General features: G+C 51.9%; 1 protein-coding gene across 1 annotated transcript in view; it reads right to left on the reverse strand.

The window, feature by feature from the left end:
* Positions 1 to 17,080, reverse strand: part of SCRIB (scribble planar cell polarity protein) — a 110,180-nt gene that overhangs the window by 47,012 nt on the left and 46,088 nt on the right. The window contains exons 15-16 of the mRNA XM_036404404.1: positions 16,389 to 16,706; positions 13,876 to 13,938 (exon numbers count right to left, since the gene is read on the reverse strand). Coding sequence (XP_036260297.1) covers positions 13,876 to 13,938; positions 16,389 to 16,706 — 381 coding nt within the window. The remainder of the gene's footprint in view (positions 1 to 13,875; positions 13,939 to 16,388; positions 16,707 to 17,080) is intronic.

A 17,080-nucleotide genomic window follows, 5' to 3' on the forward strand; every position in this document is an offset into this window, starting at 1 on the left:
ATGGCTGGACCTGCTGATCTTACAGGTCTTTTCCAACCTTACTGATTCCCTGACTCTCAGTGCCCAATCCTCACATTTACATGTCCCAAAAGGTTCATTTGAGACTGTCATACTGACACGGGAAATACACACTGCAAGAATCTGGATTTATGTTGGGACAGATGTGTGACAAGGGACAGGTGCCATGTGAAGGTGAGGGATCCCACTTCAACAGCAGCTGAAGAATCCATTAAATATCATCAATAACCTTTTCAAAAATCAAAAGGGCTGGACAACTTGTGTTCAAGAGTCCCAACATTTGCCTGAGGTGCTTATAGAGCATTTCCAAAATTCTGGGCTTTTGGTAGCCCGAGACCCCTGACATTGTGCTGATGGACTGAGAGACCCAGGAGGATTCCTGTGACCATCAGCTCCTCACCCAGACACCACTCCAGGAGTAACTGAGGAACTCGTGTGGCTCTCAGCAGGCACACAAGTGGCTCGCATGAGGAACAGTTGAATTCCATGAAAACCAGGTCCCTCAAAAGCCAAACTATTTCATTCTGAGAAGACTCCAGACACGGCAGATGAAGTGAAGGTTCACCAATCAGACTTGTATAAAACATGGAAGCTGTGCTCCAAGGAAGAACCAGGTAAGAGCCATCAGGAGAGAAATGAGAATTTGGGCTCTGTCAGGATCTGTCAGGCATGGCTTTACTGTAAAGCAGACAGAATTGAAATAATTCCATATGAGGGGAGGCTGGGGGCCTTCCAATTCAGGAGGGGGAGATAGACCCTTTTTATCTTTTCATGCCATTAATAACTTTATAGGAGATGATTATTCCATGTTTGTAATCACAAAATAATTAGGGATATTAATGGAACTCAGTAAAATACCAAATGAAATATCAGCAGCAGGCTTAAAAAATGCTTTTGGATATAAAGCTCAAGTAAACTAATAATTGATTGCCACTAGATTCTGTGGGACTGAAATGCATAAAAGGAATGGGAGAGGATCAGACAAAACCATGGATGGCAGCCCCATGGTGCCTCATACATGGGCATGAACATGATCCACAGAGTGACAGGAGCTGAGCACCCACCAGGGGAAGGAAGGAAGGATCTCTTTGTCCTGCTGGGGTCTGGGACCCTCAGCTCCTGGCACTTTGCTCTGACACGTGCTCAGTCAGTGCAATATGACACAGCACGTCAGTTCAACTATCACACTACAGCCTCAAGGTTTAGGCTGGACATCAGGAAGAATTTCTTCCCAGAAAGGGTCAGCAGGCATTGGCAGGGGCTGCTCAGGGAGGGGCAGAGTCACCATCCCTGGAGGTGTGCAAGGAATGACTGACTGGATGTGGCACTCAGGGCTCTGGGCTGGTGACAAGGTGTGGATCAGTCAGAGGCTGAACTCCATGGTCTTGGAGGTCTTTTCTAACCTGAATAACTCTGGGATCCTGCTCACCTTGGGTGCACAGAGCTGGGACAGGGAAGAGCGGGAGCTGGAGGCACTGATTCACCAGGAAAGATGAGAAGAGCTAAATCTGTCTGGCTTTGGCCAGTGACAGCTCATGGGGACAAGGAGACAGGCTGAAAATAACAGCGAGCAAAAAAGGGAGATGGGACTGACTGCTGAGAGCTAAATTAACCCCAGGCAGAAGGAAAAGCAGCCCTGGCAGGAGAGCAGCCCCTGGACATGGGCTGGAGCTTTCCTGGCTCTGACATCATTCCTTCCTCTGTTCCAGTGGGTTCAGTTCTCAAAGGGTATCAGGAGGGCAGAGATGGGGGGCACAGGGCAGGGGAGCTTGAGCACTTCACTGGCTTCCCACTGAGCATCTCCACAAAAGCAGTGCAAAGCAAAACACTGCAAAGCACAGAACCCCAAAGGAGACCTTTGACAGCAGTGAAGGAAGGGACAGGGACGTGCCACAGCTCCTCTGGGGACAGGGACTTGCCACAGCTCCTGATCTGGGGACAAGGACCTGCCACAACTCCACTGGGGACACAGACAGGGACTGCCACAGCCCCACTGGGGACAGCAGCACGGGGAACAGGGACAGCAGCACTGGGAGCAGATGGGACAGGGACCTGCCACAATCCCACCAGGGACAGGGACCTGCCACAGTCCCTGATCTGGGGACAGCAGCACTGGGAGCAGATGGGACAGGGACCTGCCATGCTCAGGGTGCTGCTCTGCTCCTGCACATCCCTTCCCCAGGACACTTGAGGACAGTGACCACGTTTCCCCAAGGGAGAAGGAAGCCAGGATGCCTTTTTGAAACATGGAATATGGTCACATTTGCAGCATCGACGAAACCCAGGGCTCCTACAGCTACGTGAATATTCACACATCATGTGAGCCCCCATCTGAGAGCTGTGTGCCAGGGCTGCAGATCCACAGCCAGATCAGAGTGCTGCTGTGTGTCTATATAAAGGCCTGATTTCATCCTGGGGCACGGGAGAAATGCCTGCAGTGACAACAATCCTTCACTGGGACAGACTCCACATCCCTGGCTGTGACAGGCTGGGGCCTCAGAGCCTCACCAAGGCTCCTTCCCCTCAAAGCCCTGGGCCTGTCGAGGCCCCTGGGCTGCTCTGTGATTCCAGGATGAGTTATTTCATCAATGAACTACAGGGTGGGGCTCCAGGATGAGTTATTTCATCAATGAACTACACAGAGTGAGACTCCAGGATTGGTTATTTCATTAATGAACTACAGAGTGGGACTCCAGGATGAGTTATTTCATTAATGAACTACACAGAGTGGGGCTCCAGGATTGGTTATTTCATCAATGAACTACACAGAGTGGGGCTCCAGGATTGGTTATTTCATCAATGAACTACACAGAGTGGGACTCCAGGATTGGTTATTTCATTAATGAACTACACAGAGTGGGACTCCAGGATGAGTTATTTCATTAATGAACTACACAGAGTGGGGCTCCAGGATTGGTTATTTCATTAATGAATGACACAAAGTGGCACTTAGGAAGATGGCACTTCTTTCTTATCCCAGTTGGGAGCCAGCTTTGTCAGGGGCACAGAGACAGAAAAAGAAGGGAATCCTGCAAGGATCTGGCCTGGCCAAACTACGGAATGCAGCAGGACAGGATCTCCCTGGAAATGAAAACACTCAAATGCTTAAAGAGAAGCAAAAAGCACTGTCCAAAGCTACCAATCCTCAAATCATTTCAGAACCAGAAACAGGACAAAAACCTACACCTGGGTTCAGCTGGAACAGGTAACACCAGAACACATTCCATTTCATCTCTGCAGCACCACAGAGTTTTTATTCCTGTTCTTACTGACCCTTCTTGTGTGGTGAAATCCTTGGAGCAGCCATTCTTCTTCACTGTATTTTCCACTATAAAATTCCACTGGAGACTTCTCTCAGCCCAGCAGTTTCAGACTGTTCTAAAGGTCCTTTTAGCCATCATTTAACACACAATTACAAGGCTGTAAAGACTGGGGAGTTTACAACTCTCCTAAAACCTACTTCAATGCTGTGCTGCTCAGGGCAGGCCTTGCAGGAGGAGAGCATTTATCCAAGGAACAGTGGAATACATGGAAAACTTCCATTAAACCTGGCCTCACCTGCCTCAGAACAAACAGGCAGAGACATCTCTAAGTGCTCTTTGTTTAGAGGCCAAGCCTCCCCAAACCTGAAGGATACAGGAAGAAAAGCTAAAGGTGTAAATAAAGGTAAGAACAAAGAGAAATTCCCATCCAGGAGCAGGAACTGCCTTGTCTGAAATGGAAAAAGCAGCATGGAATTTAGTGGAGCAAGGTCTGGATAAACTCTCTCATGTTGTCTGTAGCCACCAAACCTGAGCTCAGGCAGATCAAGTGGAAGAAAAGGCAGGGAATAAATGGAAATCCCTCTTACCAGAGAAATTTGGTTTCTCTAATCCAGCAAAAGGAAGGCTGGAAGAAGTCAGGACTGGGGTCCATAGAATTACACCAAAGACAAGCAGGCAACGGGTCAGCCAGCAGGGAGGAGATTGCACAAGATAAAATACAATGAAAACCATGACCTAACAAATGACAGATTAAAAGTAAGTTTTCTGATCACTCCAGAAGCAGAAATACGGAGAAGTTTTGGGGTTCTCCCTGGAGGAGGGATCTGTGTGTGCACACCCTGCTAACAGGATGAAACAAGCAGTGTTTAATGAAAAGTCTGACTGACTTATTAACCAGAGCATAATGTTGGGCTGGTAGGAGACTTGACTTCAGCACTTCCTCCTAAATCATGTTATCCTCCCTGCAAACTGAGCTTTGCTGCTCCTGAGGTGAGCACAGCCCTTTTCCAGCTAAACTCCCTCTTCCAGCCTGTCCCAGTCTGCCCAGTGCCCAGCTGGGGATTGTTTCCCACTACAGTGGGGTCTTGGAACTGCTGGGAGCTCCTGCTCTCCTCCAGTGACACTCAGAGCACGCTGCAGCACACAGGGACCAGTGTGAGGGCAGGTGAATGCCTCAGCCCCTGTGATTGCTGTGGGGGTTATTGTAATGCCTGACTCTGGGACATAACAACGCAGCAAAGCCCCCTGCCTGTTACACACAGGGCACCTGCCCAGTGCAAAGGGAGAACTGGATTTGCTGTAGCACTGTGTTTAAATGTGCAATTTTCACTCCATCAGTCCCTTCTCTGCTGCTTTCTGCTCTCTCTGTGAAGGCCAATGAGATGATTGTGGGACAGGGCAGAACCAAAACAATCCTGCCCCACTTTTGGAGCAGGCAAAGGGAACTGCATTTGTGTGAGAATCATTCCACACTTTGCTCCTGGTCACCAGAGAACTCTGGATCAGACAAAACTTGAAGCTGAGCTGGGATCAGTGATGAGGAACAAGCAGGAGTCACATGAATCAATCCTCAATCTCTGACACTTTGTGGGTGACTCATGTCCCTGTCCTTGACACAGGTCCATGGGTGAGGCTGAACATTTACAGGAAGAGATCACAAACCCACCCTGAGGTCACAAACCCCCCTCTTAGGTCACAAACCCACCCCAAACCCACCCCCAGGTCACAAACCCACCTCCAGGTCACAAACTGCCCCCAAACCAGAGGGTCCTGGCCTGGAAGGTGGCAGAACCCTGGCCCAGAGCAGCTGTGGCTGCCCCATCCCTGGAAGTGTTCCAGGCCAGGTTGGACAGGACAGGGAACAACCTGGGACAGTGGAAGGTGCCCCAGCCCATGGCAAGGAGTGGCACTGGGTGACATTTAAAAGGTCCCTTCTAATCCAAGCCATTCTATGATTCCATAAAAAACACTGAGGACCCTTCAACCCAGTAGGAAAAGGTCATAAAAACATTTGGATGGCAATAAATTAAAAGCCAGACAAATTAAAGGAGAAAATACGGGGCATTTTTCTCTGCTCAATAGGAACATTGATCATCTTAAAAATTAAATATGAAAAATGTGAGTGTTTTTTTTTAACATCAAAAACACTCCACTCTGTCATGTTCCTGCCAAGCCAGGTGAGCAAACACAGGTGATGTGAACTCACCTGCACTACACAAGAGGTTTATTAAACTTTTCCGGGTTTAAAATTTATGGGTCACCTTGTGAGAAAATCAAATTTGCTACGTAAGAATTCCAAGTCTGACAATGCCCTGATGCAGCACACACTCACATAAATGCAAAACCAGAGCAAGGGGAAGAGCTCCACGTGTGTGCCCAGGCATAGGCCCAGGATGGCTCCCAGTACATCCCAGTGCTCCCCAGTCCCTGTGCTGGTCCTTTCATAGCTGAGTCCTGGGCTCAGGATGGCTCCCAGTACATCCCAGTGCCCCCCAGTCCCTGTGCTGGTCCTTTCATAGCTGAGTCCTGGGCTCAGGATGGCTCCCAGTACATCCCAGTGCCCCCCAGTCCCTGTGCTGGTCCTTTCATAGCTGAGTCCTGGGCTCAGGATGGCTCCCAGTACATCCCAGTGCTCCCCAGTCCCTGTGCTGGCCCTTTCATAGCTGAGTCCTGGGCTCAGGATGGCTCCCAGCACATCCCAGTGCTCCCCAGTCCCTGTGCTGGCCCTTCCACAGCTGAATCCTGAGCTCAGGATGGCTCCCAGCACACCCCAGTGCTCCCCAGTCCCTGTGCTGGCCCTTCCACAGCTGAATCCCTGAGCTCAGGATGGCTCCCAGTACATCCCAGTGCCCCCCAGTCCCTGTGCTGGTCCTTTCATAGCTGAGTCCTGGGCTCAGGATGGCTCCCAGTACATCCCAGTGCTCCCCAGTCCCTGTGCTGGTCCTTTCATAGCTGAGTCCTGGGCTCAGGATGGCTCCCAGTACATCCCAGTGCCCCCCAGTCCCTGTGCTGGCCCTTCCACAGCTGAATCCCTGAGCTCAGGATGGCTCCCAGTACATCCCAGTGCTCCCCACTACCTGTGGAGCCTTTCCAAACCTGAACCCTTTGGGCACAGGATGCTCCAGGACCAGGACCAGGCTGTGCTGTCACATCTCCTGCTGGCAAACCCTAGCTGGTGCCAGGCTTGAGGCTGGCATTCCAACACAAATGGTGACATCCCTGAGCAGTTTCCACAGGATCAGGCTCCCTCCCTGCCTGCAGAGCAACAGGATGTGACACCTGAGCAGCAGCAAAGAAGACACCCAGCACCTGTGGAAACCTTTTCTCCTTCTCAGGCAGTGGAAAGGCAGCTCCTTCTGTCCCTGGGCAGAGTGAGACACAAAATCCTGACCACATCCCCCAGCAGTGGAAGCTTTGGCAGCACAGAGCCCTCTGCAGCTCCTGGACCTACAGGGGCTATGCAGGACATGGGTTAAGGCTGGGCACACTCAAGGGCGTGGATGGAACCAGCCTTTGCCACAACAGAGCAGCCCTGAGCACAGAAACACAGTTTGGGGCCCTCCTTCCACTGTTCTGCAACCTTGAGATCCTCCTTCCACTGCTCTGCATCCTGGGGACCCTCCTTCCACTGCTCTGCATCCTTGGGACCCTCCTTCCACTGCTCTGCAACCTTGGGACCCTCCTTCCACTGCTCTGCAACCTTGGGACCCTCCTTCCACCGTTCTGCATCCTTGGGACCCTCCTTCCACTGTCCTGCATCCTTGGGGCCCTCCTTCCACTGCTCTGCATCCTTGGGATCCTCCTTCCACTGCTCTGCAACCTTGGGACCCTCCTTCCACTGCTCTGCAACCTTGGGATTCTCCTTCCACTGCTCTGCAACCTTGGGACCCTCCTTCCACTGCTCTGCAACCTTGGGACCCTCCTTCCACTGCTCTGCAACCTTGGGATTCTCCTTCCACTGCTCTGCAACCTTGGGACCCTCCTTCCACTGCTCTGCAACCTTGGGACCCTCCTTCCACTGCTCTGCATCCTTGAGATCCTCCTTCCACTGCTCTGCATCCTTGGGACCCTCCTTCCACTGCTCTGCAACCTTGGGACCCTCCTTCCACTGCTCTGCATCCTTGGGACCCTCCTTCCACTGCTCTGCAACCTTGGGACCCTCCTTCCACTGCTCTGCATCCTTGGGACCCTCCTTCTACTGCTCTGCAACCTTGGGACCCTCCTTCCACTGCTCTGCAACCTTGGGACCCTCCTTCCACCGTTCTGCATCCTTGGGACCCTCCTTCCACTGCTCTGCAACCTTGGGACCCTCCTTCCACTGCTCTGCAACCTTGGGATTCTCCTTCTACTGCTCTGCAACCTTGGGACCCTCCTTCCACTGTCCTGCATCCTTGGGACCCTCCTTCCACTGCTCTGCAACCTTGGGATTCTCCTTCCACTGCTCTGCAACCTTGGGATTCTCCTTCCACTGCTCTGCAACCTGCCTAGCAGCTTTCCAGGCTATTCCATCAGAGCCATCTGAAAACAGCGCAGCTCTAACCTTGTGCCAGCAAACAGGTGTTCAACACGCTGCTTTCCTCCTCTCAGAGCCTCTCTGCACCCCAGCACAGCCACTCTGCCATGCAGGAGAGGATGGAGACCAAACTGGGACGGAGATATCCACCACAGGGAATGCAAGACTTTAACAAAGTTATTCTGCACTGCTGCACAGGGTATCCCACACTCTAACACAGTTATTGTGCTATAGCACAGGCTATCCCACACTCTAACACAGTTATTGTGCACTGCAGCACAGGGTATCCCACACTCTAACACAGTTATTGTGCTATAGCACAGGCTATCCCACACTCTAACACAGTTATTGTGCTATAGCACAGGCTATCCCACACTCTAACACAGTTATTGTGCTATAGCACAGGGTATCCCACACTCTAACACAGTTATTGTGCTATAGCACAGGCTATCCCACACTCTAACACAGTTATTGTGCTATAGCACAGGCTATCCAACACTCTAACACAGTTATTGTGCTATAGCACAGGGTATCCCACACTCTAACACAGTTATTGTGCTATAGCACAGGCTATCCCACACTCTAACACAGTTATTGTGCACTGCAGCACAGGGTATCCCACACTCTAACACAGTTATTGTGCTATAGCACAGGGTATCCCACACTCTAACACAGTTATTGTGCTATAGCACAGGGTATCCCACACTCTAACACAGTTATTGTGCTATAGCACAGGCTATCCCACACTCTAACACAGTTATTGTGCTATAGCACAGGGTATCCCACACTCTAACACAGTTATTGTGCTGCAGCACAGGGTATCCCACACTCTAACACAGTTATTGTGCACTGCAGCACAGGCTATCCCACACTCTAACACAGTTATTGTGCTATAGCACAGGGTATCCCACACTCTAACACAGTTATTGTGCTATAGCACAGGGTATCCCACACTCTAACACAGTTATTGTGCTGCAGCACAGGGTATCCCACACTCTAACACAGTTATTGTGCACTGCAGCACAGGCTATCCCACACTCTAACACAGTTATTGTGCTATAGCACAGGCTATCCCACACTCTAACACAGTTATTGTGCTATAGCACAGGCTATCCCACACTCTAACACAGTTATTGTGCTATAGCACAGGGTATCCCACACTCTAACACAGTTATTGTGCACTGCAGCACAGGGTATCCCACACTCTAACACAGTTATTGTGCACTGCAGCACAGGCTATCCCACACTCTAACACAGTTATTGTGCTATAGCACAGGCTATCCCACACTCTAACACAGTTATTGTGCACTGCAGCACAGGCTATCCCACACTCTAACACAGTTATTGTGCTGCTGCACAGGGTATCCCACACTCTAACACAGTTATTGTGCTGCAGCACAGGCTATCCCACACTCTAACACAGTTATTGTGCTATAGCACAGGGTATCCCACACTCTAACACAGTTATTCTGCACTGCAGCACAGGCTATCCCACACTCTAACACAGTTATTGTGCTATAGCACAGGATATCCCACACTCTAACACAGTTATTGTGCTATAGCACAGGGTATCCCACACTCTGACACAGTTATTGTGCACTGCAGCACAGGGTATCCCACACTCTAACACAGTTATTGTGCTATAGCACAGGGTATCCCACACTCTAACACAGTTATTGTGCTATAGCACAGGGTATCCCACACTCTAACACAGTTATTGTGCTATAGCACAGGGTATCCCACACTCTAACACAGTTATTGTGCTATAGCACAGGGTATCCCACACTCTAACACAGTTATTGTGCACTGCAGCACAGGGTATCCCACACTCTAACACAGTTATTCTGCACTGCAGCACAGGCTATCCCACACTCTAACACAGTTATTGTGCACTGCAGCACAGGGTATCCCACACTCTAACACAGTTATTGTGCACTGCAGCACAGGGTATCCCACACTCTAACACAGTTATTGTGCTATAGCACAGGCTATCCCACACTCTAACACAGTTATTGTGCACTGCAGCACAGGGTATCCCACACTCTAACACAGTTATTGTGCTATAGCACAGGCTATCCCACACTCTAACACAGTTATTGTGCTATAGCACAGGCTATCCCACACTCTAACACAGTTATTGTGCTATAGCACAGGGTATCCCACACTCTAACACAGTTATTGTGCACTGCAGCACAGGGTATCCCACACTCTAACACAGTTATTCTGCTGCAGCACAGGGTATCCCACACTCTAACACAGTTATTGTGCTGCTGCACAGGGTATCCCACACTCTAACACAGTTATTGTGCACTGCAGCACAGGGTATCCCACACTCTAACACAGTTATTGTGCTATAGCACAGGCTATCCCACACTCTAACACAGTTATTGTGCACTGCAGCACAGGCTATCCCACACTCTAACACAGTTATTGTGCTATAGCACAGGGTATCCCACACTCTAACACAGTTATTGTGCTATAGCACAGGGTATCCCACACTCTAACACAGTTATTGTGCACTGCAGCACAGGGTATCCCACACTCTAACACAGTTATTGTGCTGCTGCACAGGGTATCCCACACTCTAACACAGTTATTGTGCACTGCAGCACAGGGTATCCCACACTCTAACACAGTTATTGTGCTATAGCACAGGGTATCCCACACTCTAACACAGTTATTGTGCTGCTGCACAGGGTATCCCACACTCTAACACAGTTATTGTGCTATAGCACAGGCTATCCCACACTCTAACACAGTTATTGTGCACTGCAGCACAGGGTATCCCACACTCTAACACAGTTATTCTGCACTGCAGCACAGGGTATCCCACACTCTAACACAGTTATTGTGCACTGCAGCACAGGCTATCCCACACTCTAACACAGTTATTGTGCTATAGCACAGGATATCCCACACTCTAACACAGTTATTGTGCTATAGCACAGGCTATCCCACACTCTAACACAGTTATTGTGCACTGCAGCACAGGGTATCCCACACTCTAACACAGTTATTGTGCACTGCAGCACAGGGTATCCCACACTCTAACACAGTTATTGTGCTATAGCACAGGCTATCCCACACTCTAACACAGTTATTGTGCACTGCAGCACAGGCTATCCCACACTCTAACACAGTTATTGTGCTATAGCACAGGATATCCCACACTCTAACACAGTTATTGTGCTATAGCACAGGCTATCCCACACTCTAACACAGTTATTGTGCACTGCAGCACAGGGTATCCCACACTCTAACACAGTTATTGTGCACTGCAGCACAGGGTATCCCACACTCTAACACAGTTATTGTGCTATAGCACAGGCTATCCCACACTCTAACACAGTTATTGTGCTATAGCACAGGGTATCCCACACTCTAACACAGTTATTGTGCACTGCAGCACAGGGTATCCCACACTCTAACACAGTTATTGTGCTATAGCACAGGGTATCCCACACTCTAACACAGTTATTGTGCTATAGCACAGGCTATCCCACACTCTAACACAGTTATTGTGCTATAGCACAGGGTATCCCACACTCTAACACAGTTATTGTGCACTGCAGCACAGGGTATCCCACACTCTAACACAGTTATTGTGCACTGCAGCACAGGGTATCCCACACTCTAACACAGTTATTGTGCTATAGCACAGGCTATCCCACACTCTAACACAGTTATTGTGCTATAGCACAGGCTATCCCACACTCTAACACAGTTATTGTGCTATAGCACAGGGTATCCCACACTCTAACACAGTTATTGTGCTGCAGCACAGGCTATCCCACACTCTAACACAGTTATTGTGCACTGCAGCACAGGGTATCCCACACTCTAACACAGTTATTGTGCTATAGCACAGGGTATCACACACTCTAACACAGTTATTGTGCTATAGCACAGGCTATCCCACACTCTAACACAGTTATTCTGCACTGCAGCACAGGGTATCCCACACTCTAACACAGTTATTGTGCTATAGCACAGGGTATCCCACACTCTAACACAGTTATTGTGCTATAACACAGGCTATCCCACACTCTAACACAGTTATTGTGCTATAGCACAGGGTATCCCACACTCTAACACAGTTATTGTGCTATAGCACAGGGTATCCCACACTCTAACACAGTTATTCTGCACTGCAGCACAGGCTATCCCACACTCTAACACAGTTGTTATTCTGCTGCAGCAGAGCCCCCTGGCTCCAGGAGCAGCTCTGGCAGTGCCCCACGCTGGGGCTGGCACAGGCTGGGTGTGTCTCTCCAGTTCTGCTCTGCCAAGATCAGTCTCCAGGTCACAGCCATGGTTCAGGGATAAGGAACACAGTCAGCAATCAGCAGTCCCTCTTCTCCCAGGGCTGTATTACATTACATAAGGAATGTGACAGCAGCATCCTGAACCTCAAACCCTGCTGCTCAAGGACTCCGGGCTCTCTGCTCAGCTCCATCATCCCATGATTCTTCTCAAGGAATCATCCCGGAGCAGCAGGCAGATGCCCTCTGGAAGTGTTCAAGGACAGGTTGGCCAGGCTTGGAGGAACCTGGTCTCGTGCAAGGTTCCTTGCTGAGCACTCCCCAGAGCTGCAGGACAATCAGGAATTCCCAACCAACTTCCCAAAGCTGGTCTGCTCTTGGGTGACTCCAACCACCAGTATGGGGATCTCCAGCTCCTTGTGAGCTGCACAACCACGTTTTCCTCAATATGGGAACAGATCTGTGCAAAGGGGGCTGTGCTGAGGGGACTCCAGAGCCAGCCTGGGGCCTCACACCAGCCACACCCAGGAATCACAGAATCACCAAGAGAAATGCAAGAAATACTAATGTGGTTTTCAGGGACTTAGAGATGGAGAAATCTTCAGGATGCACTAACAGGAGACCACACTTTGCAGTCATCTTATTGTAAATCTTCCATACCCTCTCGGTGATTTCTCATGTGCAGCTCCTCACAGCACAACCAACTGCCTCCAACTCTCTCCTCACCCAGCTAACCCACTCTTTTGTGGCACTTGTCTTCTTACTGGACACAGCTGTGGCCTATTGAGGGCAGGCCTGTTCCTAATCTTTGGTGATTAGTACAGCTGCAACTCCTCAGGTGTGAGACTGCCTTCTGCAGTATTCTCTTACATTCCATCCCTCCACAACACCTGAGCCAGCTCATGCTCTGCCTGGGTGGAAAGGATTTGTCACCTCCCACCTGGAAAGCCTTACTGCAAAACCAAGAAAAATCTCAGTTTCAAAATCTCAGCAGAGCCAAGTTCTCAGTGGCCAGCACTCCCAGGCAGCACACGGCTCTGGGGCCCTGTGCTAGGGGAGAAATGCCCATGCAAGCTGTCAGCAGGGATGCTGCTCCTGCCTCTCCTCAGCGGCAGCAGCTCCTGGGAAACCTGCCTGCAGAAAGGTGCTGACCCACGGGCCAGGCACTGAAACCCTGGAGACAAACACGGGAAGCTGCTCACACACAGCCAGAGGATGAGCAGGCAGGCAGACACAGGATTTTAACCTTTAGCACACGCACCATCCCCATGCCAGGTCCCCTAGATGCCACCTGCCCCTTCCTGACACCTCATGCTGCATGTTAAGCCTTGAAGGGATTAGGGGGAGGTTCAGGAGATGCACAAATCATTGGCTCCAGCCCTTTCCCCAGCAGGGGCACAGTGCCCTGAGGGAGATCTCCTCCTTTTAGCAAAGGGTCACTACACAGCACTCAGCTGATTCTCCATGTCTGTGCTCCACCAGGGTTACCCGCACGTCCAGAAATGTCCATTTGTTCAACCCCACTTCTCCATCAACACACAGCAAATAGGAACTGAACTTCCCACCTCAGCCCCTCTGGTTTTTACATCATTTCCAGCTCACTCCTGCTCTGCAGCAGCCACTCTCACCTCAAGGCCAGGAAAGGAGGAAAAGGGGAAAGCAAGGAGGAAACAATCATCGTGTTTGGGATCAGCCAGGTCCAGAAGCCACTCGACCCAGAGAGATCAGAGTCCCCCTACAACAACGGGTGAGGCTGGGAAGCAAATCAAGCAGGCTGGATGATTTTTGGCAGAGAGAGAACAGTAGGAGTGGTACAGACCTCTTCCTCCTCAATGCGAGCAGGTTCAATCAGCAGATTATTGGCTTGATCAAACGACACCCCCTGTTAGGACAGGAACCAGCAAAGAGGCATGCGGATTAGTGGAGCATCAACCAAACCCGCCACCACGACCACCACAACCACCACCACCACCCAACACACGCACTGGGCCGCAGCTGGGCCAGCTCCCGAGGTGCTGCTGAGCCCCAGAGCTCCTGGGGTCACCGCTGAGCCCCAGAGCTCCTGGGCTGATCCAGCTCCTGGGGTCACTGCTGAGCTCAGGAGCTCCTGGGCTGATCCAGCTCCTGGGGTCACTGCTGAGCTCAGGAGCTCCTGGGGTCACTGCTGAGCTCCAGAGCTCTTGGGGTCACTGCTGAGCTCAGGAGCTCTGGGGCTGATCCAGCTCCTGGGGTCACTGCTGAGCTCAGGAGCTCTGGGGCTGATCCAGCTCCTGGAGTCACTGCTGAGCTCTGGAGCTCCCAGAGGAATCACTGCTGACTCCAGAGCTCTGGGGCTGATCCAGCTCCTGGAGTCACTGCTGAGCTCCAGAGCTCCCAGAGGAATCACTGCTGACTCCAGAGCTCTGGGGCTGATCCAGCTCACTGTTAGACTCCAGAGCTCCCCGAGTCACTGCTGAGCTCCAGATTTCCTGGGGTCACTGCTGACCCCCAGGGCTCCACAGCCAAGCCCCCTCACAGCACAGCTCCAGAGCTGACCCTCAGCCCCAGAGCAGCCCCCAGTCCTGCTCAGCACCCCAGCAGGGCTGCTCATGGGCTCCCACAGTGCCAAGCGCCAGCACAGTCCTGCCAAGGAGCACCCCTAAGGCCAGGCTTTGTCCGTGCTGGCACCCTGGGGCCCTCACCCTGAGGGTCACCACCAACTGACCGCATCCTCTCCACTCCGGGTCACTCTGGGAGAGAGGAAGGAAGGGTTAAACACAGGAGGAAGCACCGAGGAGCCTGTGGTGCCACAAGCTGCTGCACAGGAACGAGCAGTCCCAAACACAACTTCAAAAAAGCAGTCCCAAACACAACTGCAAAAAAGCAGTCCCAAACACAACTGCAGTCCCAAACACAACTGCAAAAAAGCAAAAAAGCAGTCCCAAACACAACTGCACCAATCCCTCTCTCTTTCAAGCACATCTTGACAGGCACCTGGGATCCTGCTCTCAAGCGCAGGAAACTTCAGGATTTCTTCTGAAAACCAACTGTCCTTGCAACAAAGCCCTCTGGTTGTAGGCTTCAGCCTCCTGCACAGCCTGTGCTGTCTCCTCCTCAGTGCACCTCCTGCACGAGCCCCCCTGCCCAGGGACACTGCTCCCTGCATCCATCCCCACTGCTGGCACACAAATGTCTTCATGGAGCAGGCATCCATGCAGCCCCGCAGGGAGGAGAGCTGAGCCCCAGCAGAGGCTGAGCTGGCAGCCAGGGTGATTTCTGACAGGTTCCCACCCCTGAGCAGGCACCGCAGGCTCTGCAGTGGGTCAGTGCCTCCTCAGCTCAGTCCCCAGCTGAAATAACCTTTTCAGGTGAGGATGATGGGTCCTGGATGAAGGGGACTTGGGACAGCTTCAAACATTCCTTCTGAGGAACTTCACCAGCAGTGGGAAAACCGGCCTCACCCCGAGGGAGCACAAGATGAGCTGCATTGGCTCACACAGAGCAAGGCAAGCACCCACTGAGGGAAAGGACCTTTTCCTGGGCAACCCGAGCTCCAGCAGGGATGGGAATGCACACCTGGAGCATGTGAGTTACAGCAGAAGCACTCCAGCACCTACCAGGGACCCACATCTCACCCCTGAGATCTGCTGATGTCAGACTGGGATGGAGACCCGGACACATCCTGACCTCTGCCCACCAAACTCAAAATCCTCAAACCCTTGGGTGAGAACTGGGCTGAGTCCCTCATCCATGTATTCCCATTCCACTGTGAGGAACCTCCTCAGGCAGGGACCTCTGTGTGTCCCCAGCCAAACATGGTGGTTCAGCTGAAGAGAGCCCAGGACTCCCATCTCTTAAGCCCCAGTATAACCAGTAAGGCCAAACTTCAGAGCCCAAGCTGCCCTAAATCCCAGTGCAGCCTCCATCAGGCTGTGTGTGGGGGGCAGCACAGGGAAGGGCACACTCCTGGCTGCACTGACATGCTCCAGGAAGCACTGTGCCAACAAGTGTTTCCTGGAAACAAATCCACACAGGGACAAAGCTCATCCTCCTGTGAACCAGCAGTGAGGAGGAGGCTGGAAGGAGCAGCAGAACCCACCAGAGGTGAGACAGAACTGTCCCTGCAGCACGTGGCATGGGGCTGGTGCAAGGAGCTGGACAGTGGAGGTGTCAGACAGCCACACAGCACAGCCCTAGGGCAGCCCCGTGAGGCCCCGTGACCTGCAGCTCTGCCCAAGTGCTGCAGCCTCCTGCCAGAGCCTTCCTCAGCACCACATCAACCTGGCTGCTGGGCCACAGGAGCAGGGGGCAGGTCTGCAGCCCTGTGAGCTCCCCTTCCCCACAAGACCTTACCTTCACGGAGGGCTGAGCAGACAGAGCTCCATTCTTTCTGTCATCCTCATCCCACGCTTCCTCCTGATCCCTGGGCTCTGTGTTATTATTGCAGCCTCCCAACTCCTCTTCCTCTTTGGGGACCCCATCGCTGCTCAGCCCCTGCAGGAGTGCCACCACTGCCTCTGGCTTGGGCAGCTTGGTGATCTTGAAGTGTTTCTTGTAATGGGGCGTGTCCTTGCGGATGAGCCTCTGCTTCTCCACGGGGAACGGCCGCTCTTCGTCCTCATCCTCATCCTCGCTGCGGATCAGCGTGTCCTCGGCAAAGTGCACGGTGGGCTGTGACAGGAGAGCCCAGACACAGCGTGAGCCTCAGGGGACACAGGGCTGGCAGCACAGAACCTGCTGTCCCTGGGACCCCTGTCCCACTCGGGCAGAGCCGGCGGCACTGCTGCTGTGCCCAGCACAAGGCAGGAATGGATTCCCAACTCCACATCCTTGCCTTTTTCCACAACCTTCCCCAGGCCAGGGGCACTGCTGCTGTGCCCAGCACAAGGCAGGAATGGATTCCCAACTCCACATCCTTGTCTTTTCCCACAACCACACCATCCTCAGGCCAGCAGCACTGCTGCTGTGCCCAGCACAAGGCAGGAATGCATTCCCAATTCCACATCCTTGTCTTTTCCCACAACCACACCATCCTCAGGCCAGCA

The sequence above is a fragment of the Molothrus ater genome, chromosome 1, assembly GCF_012460135.2.
Source record: "Molothrus ater isolate BHLD 08-10-18 breed brown headed cowbird chromosome 1, BPBGC_Mater_1.1, whole genome shotgun sequence".
Classification (NCBI taxonomy): Eukaryota; Metazoa; Chordata; class Aves; order Passeriformes; family Icteridae; genus Molothrus; species Molothrus ater.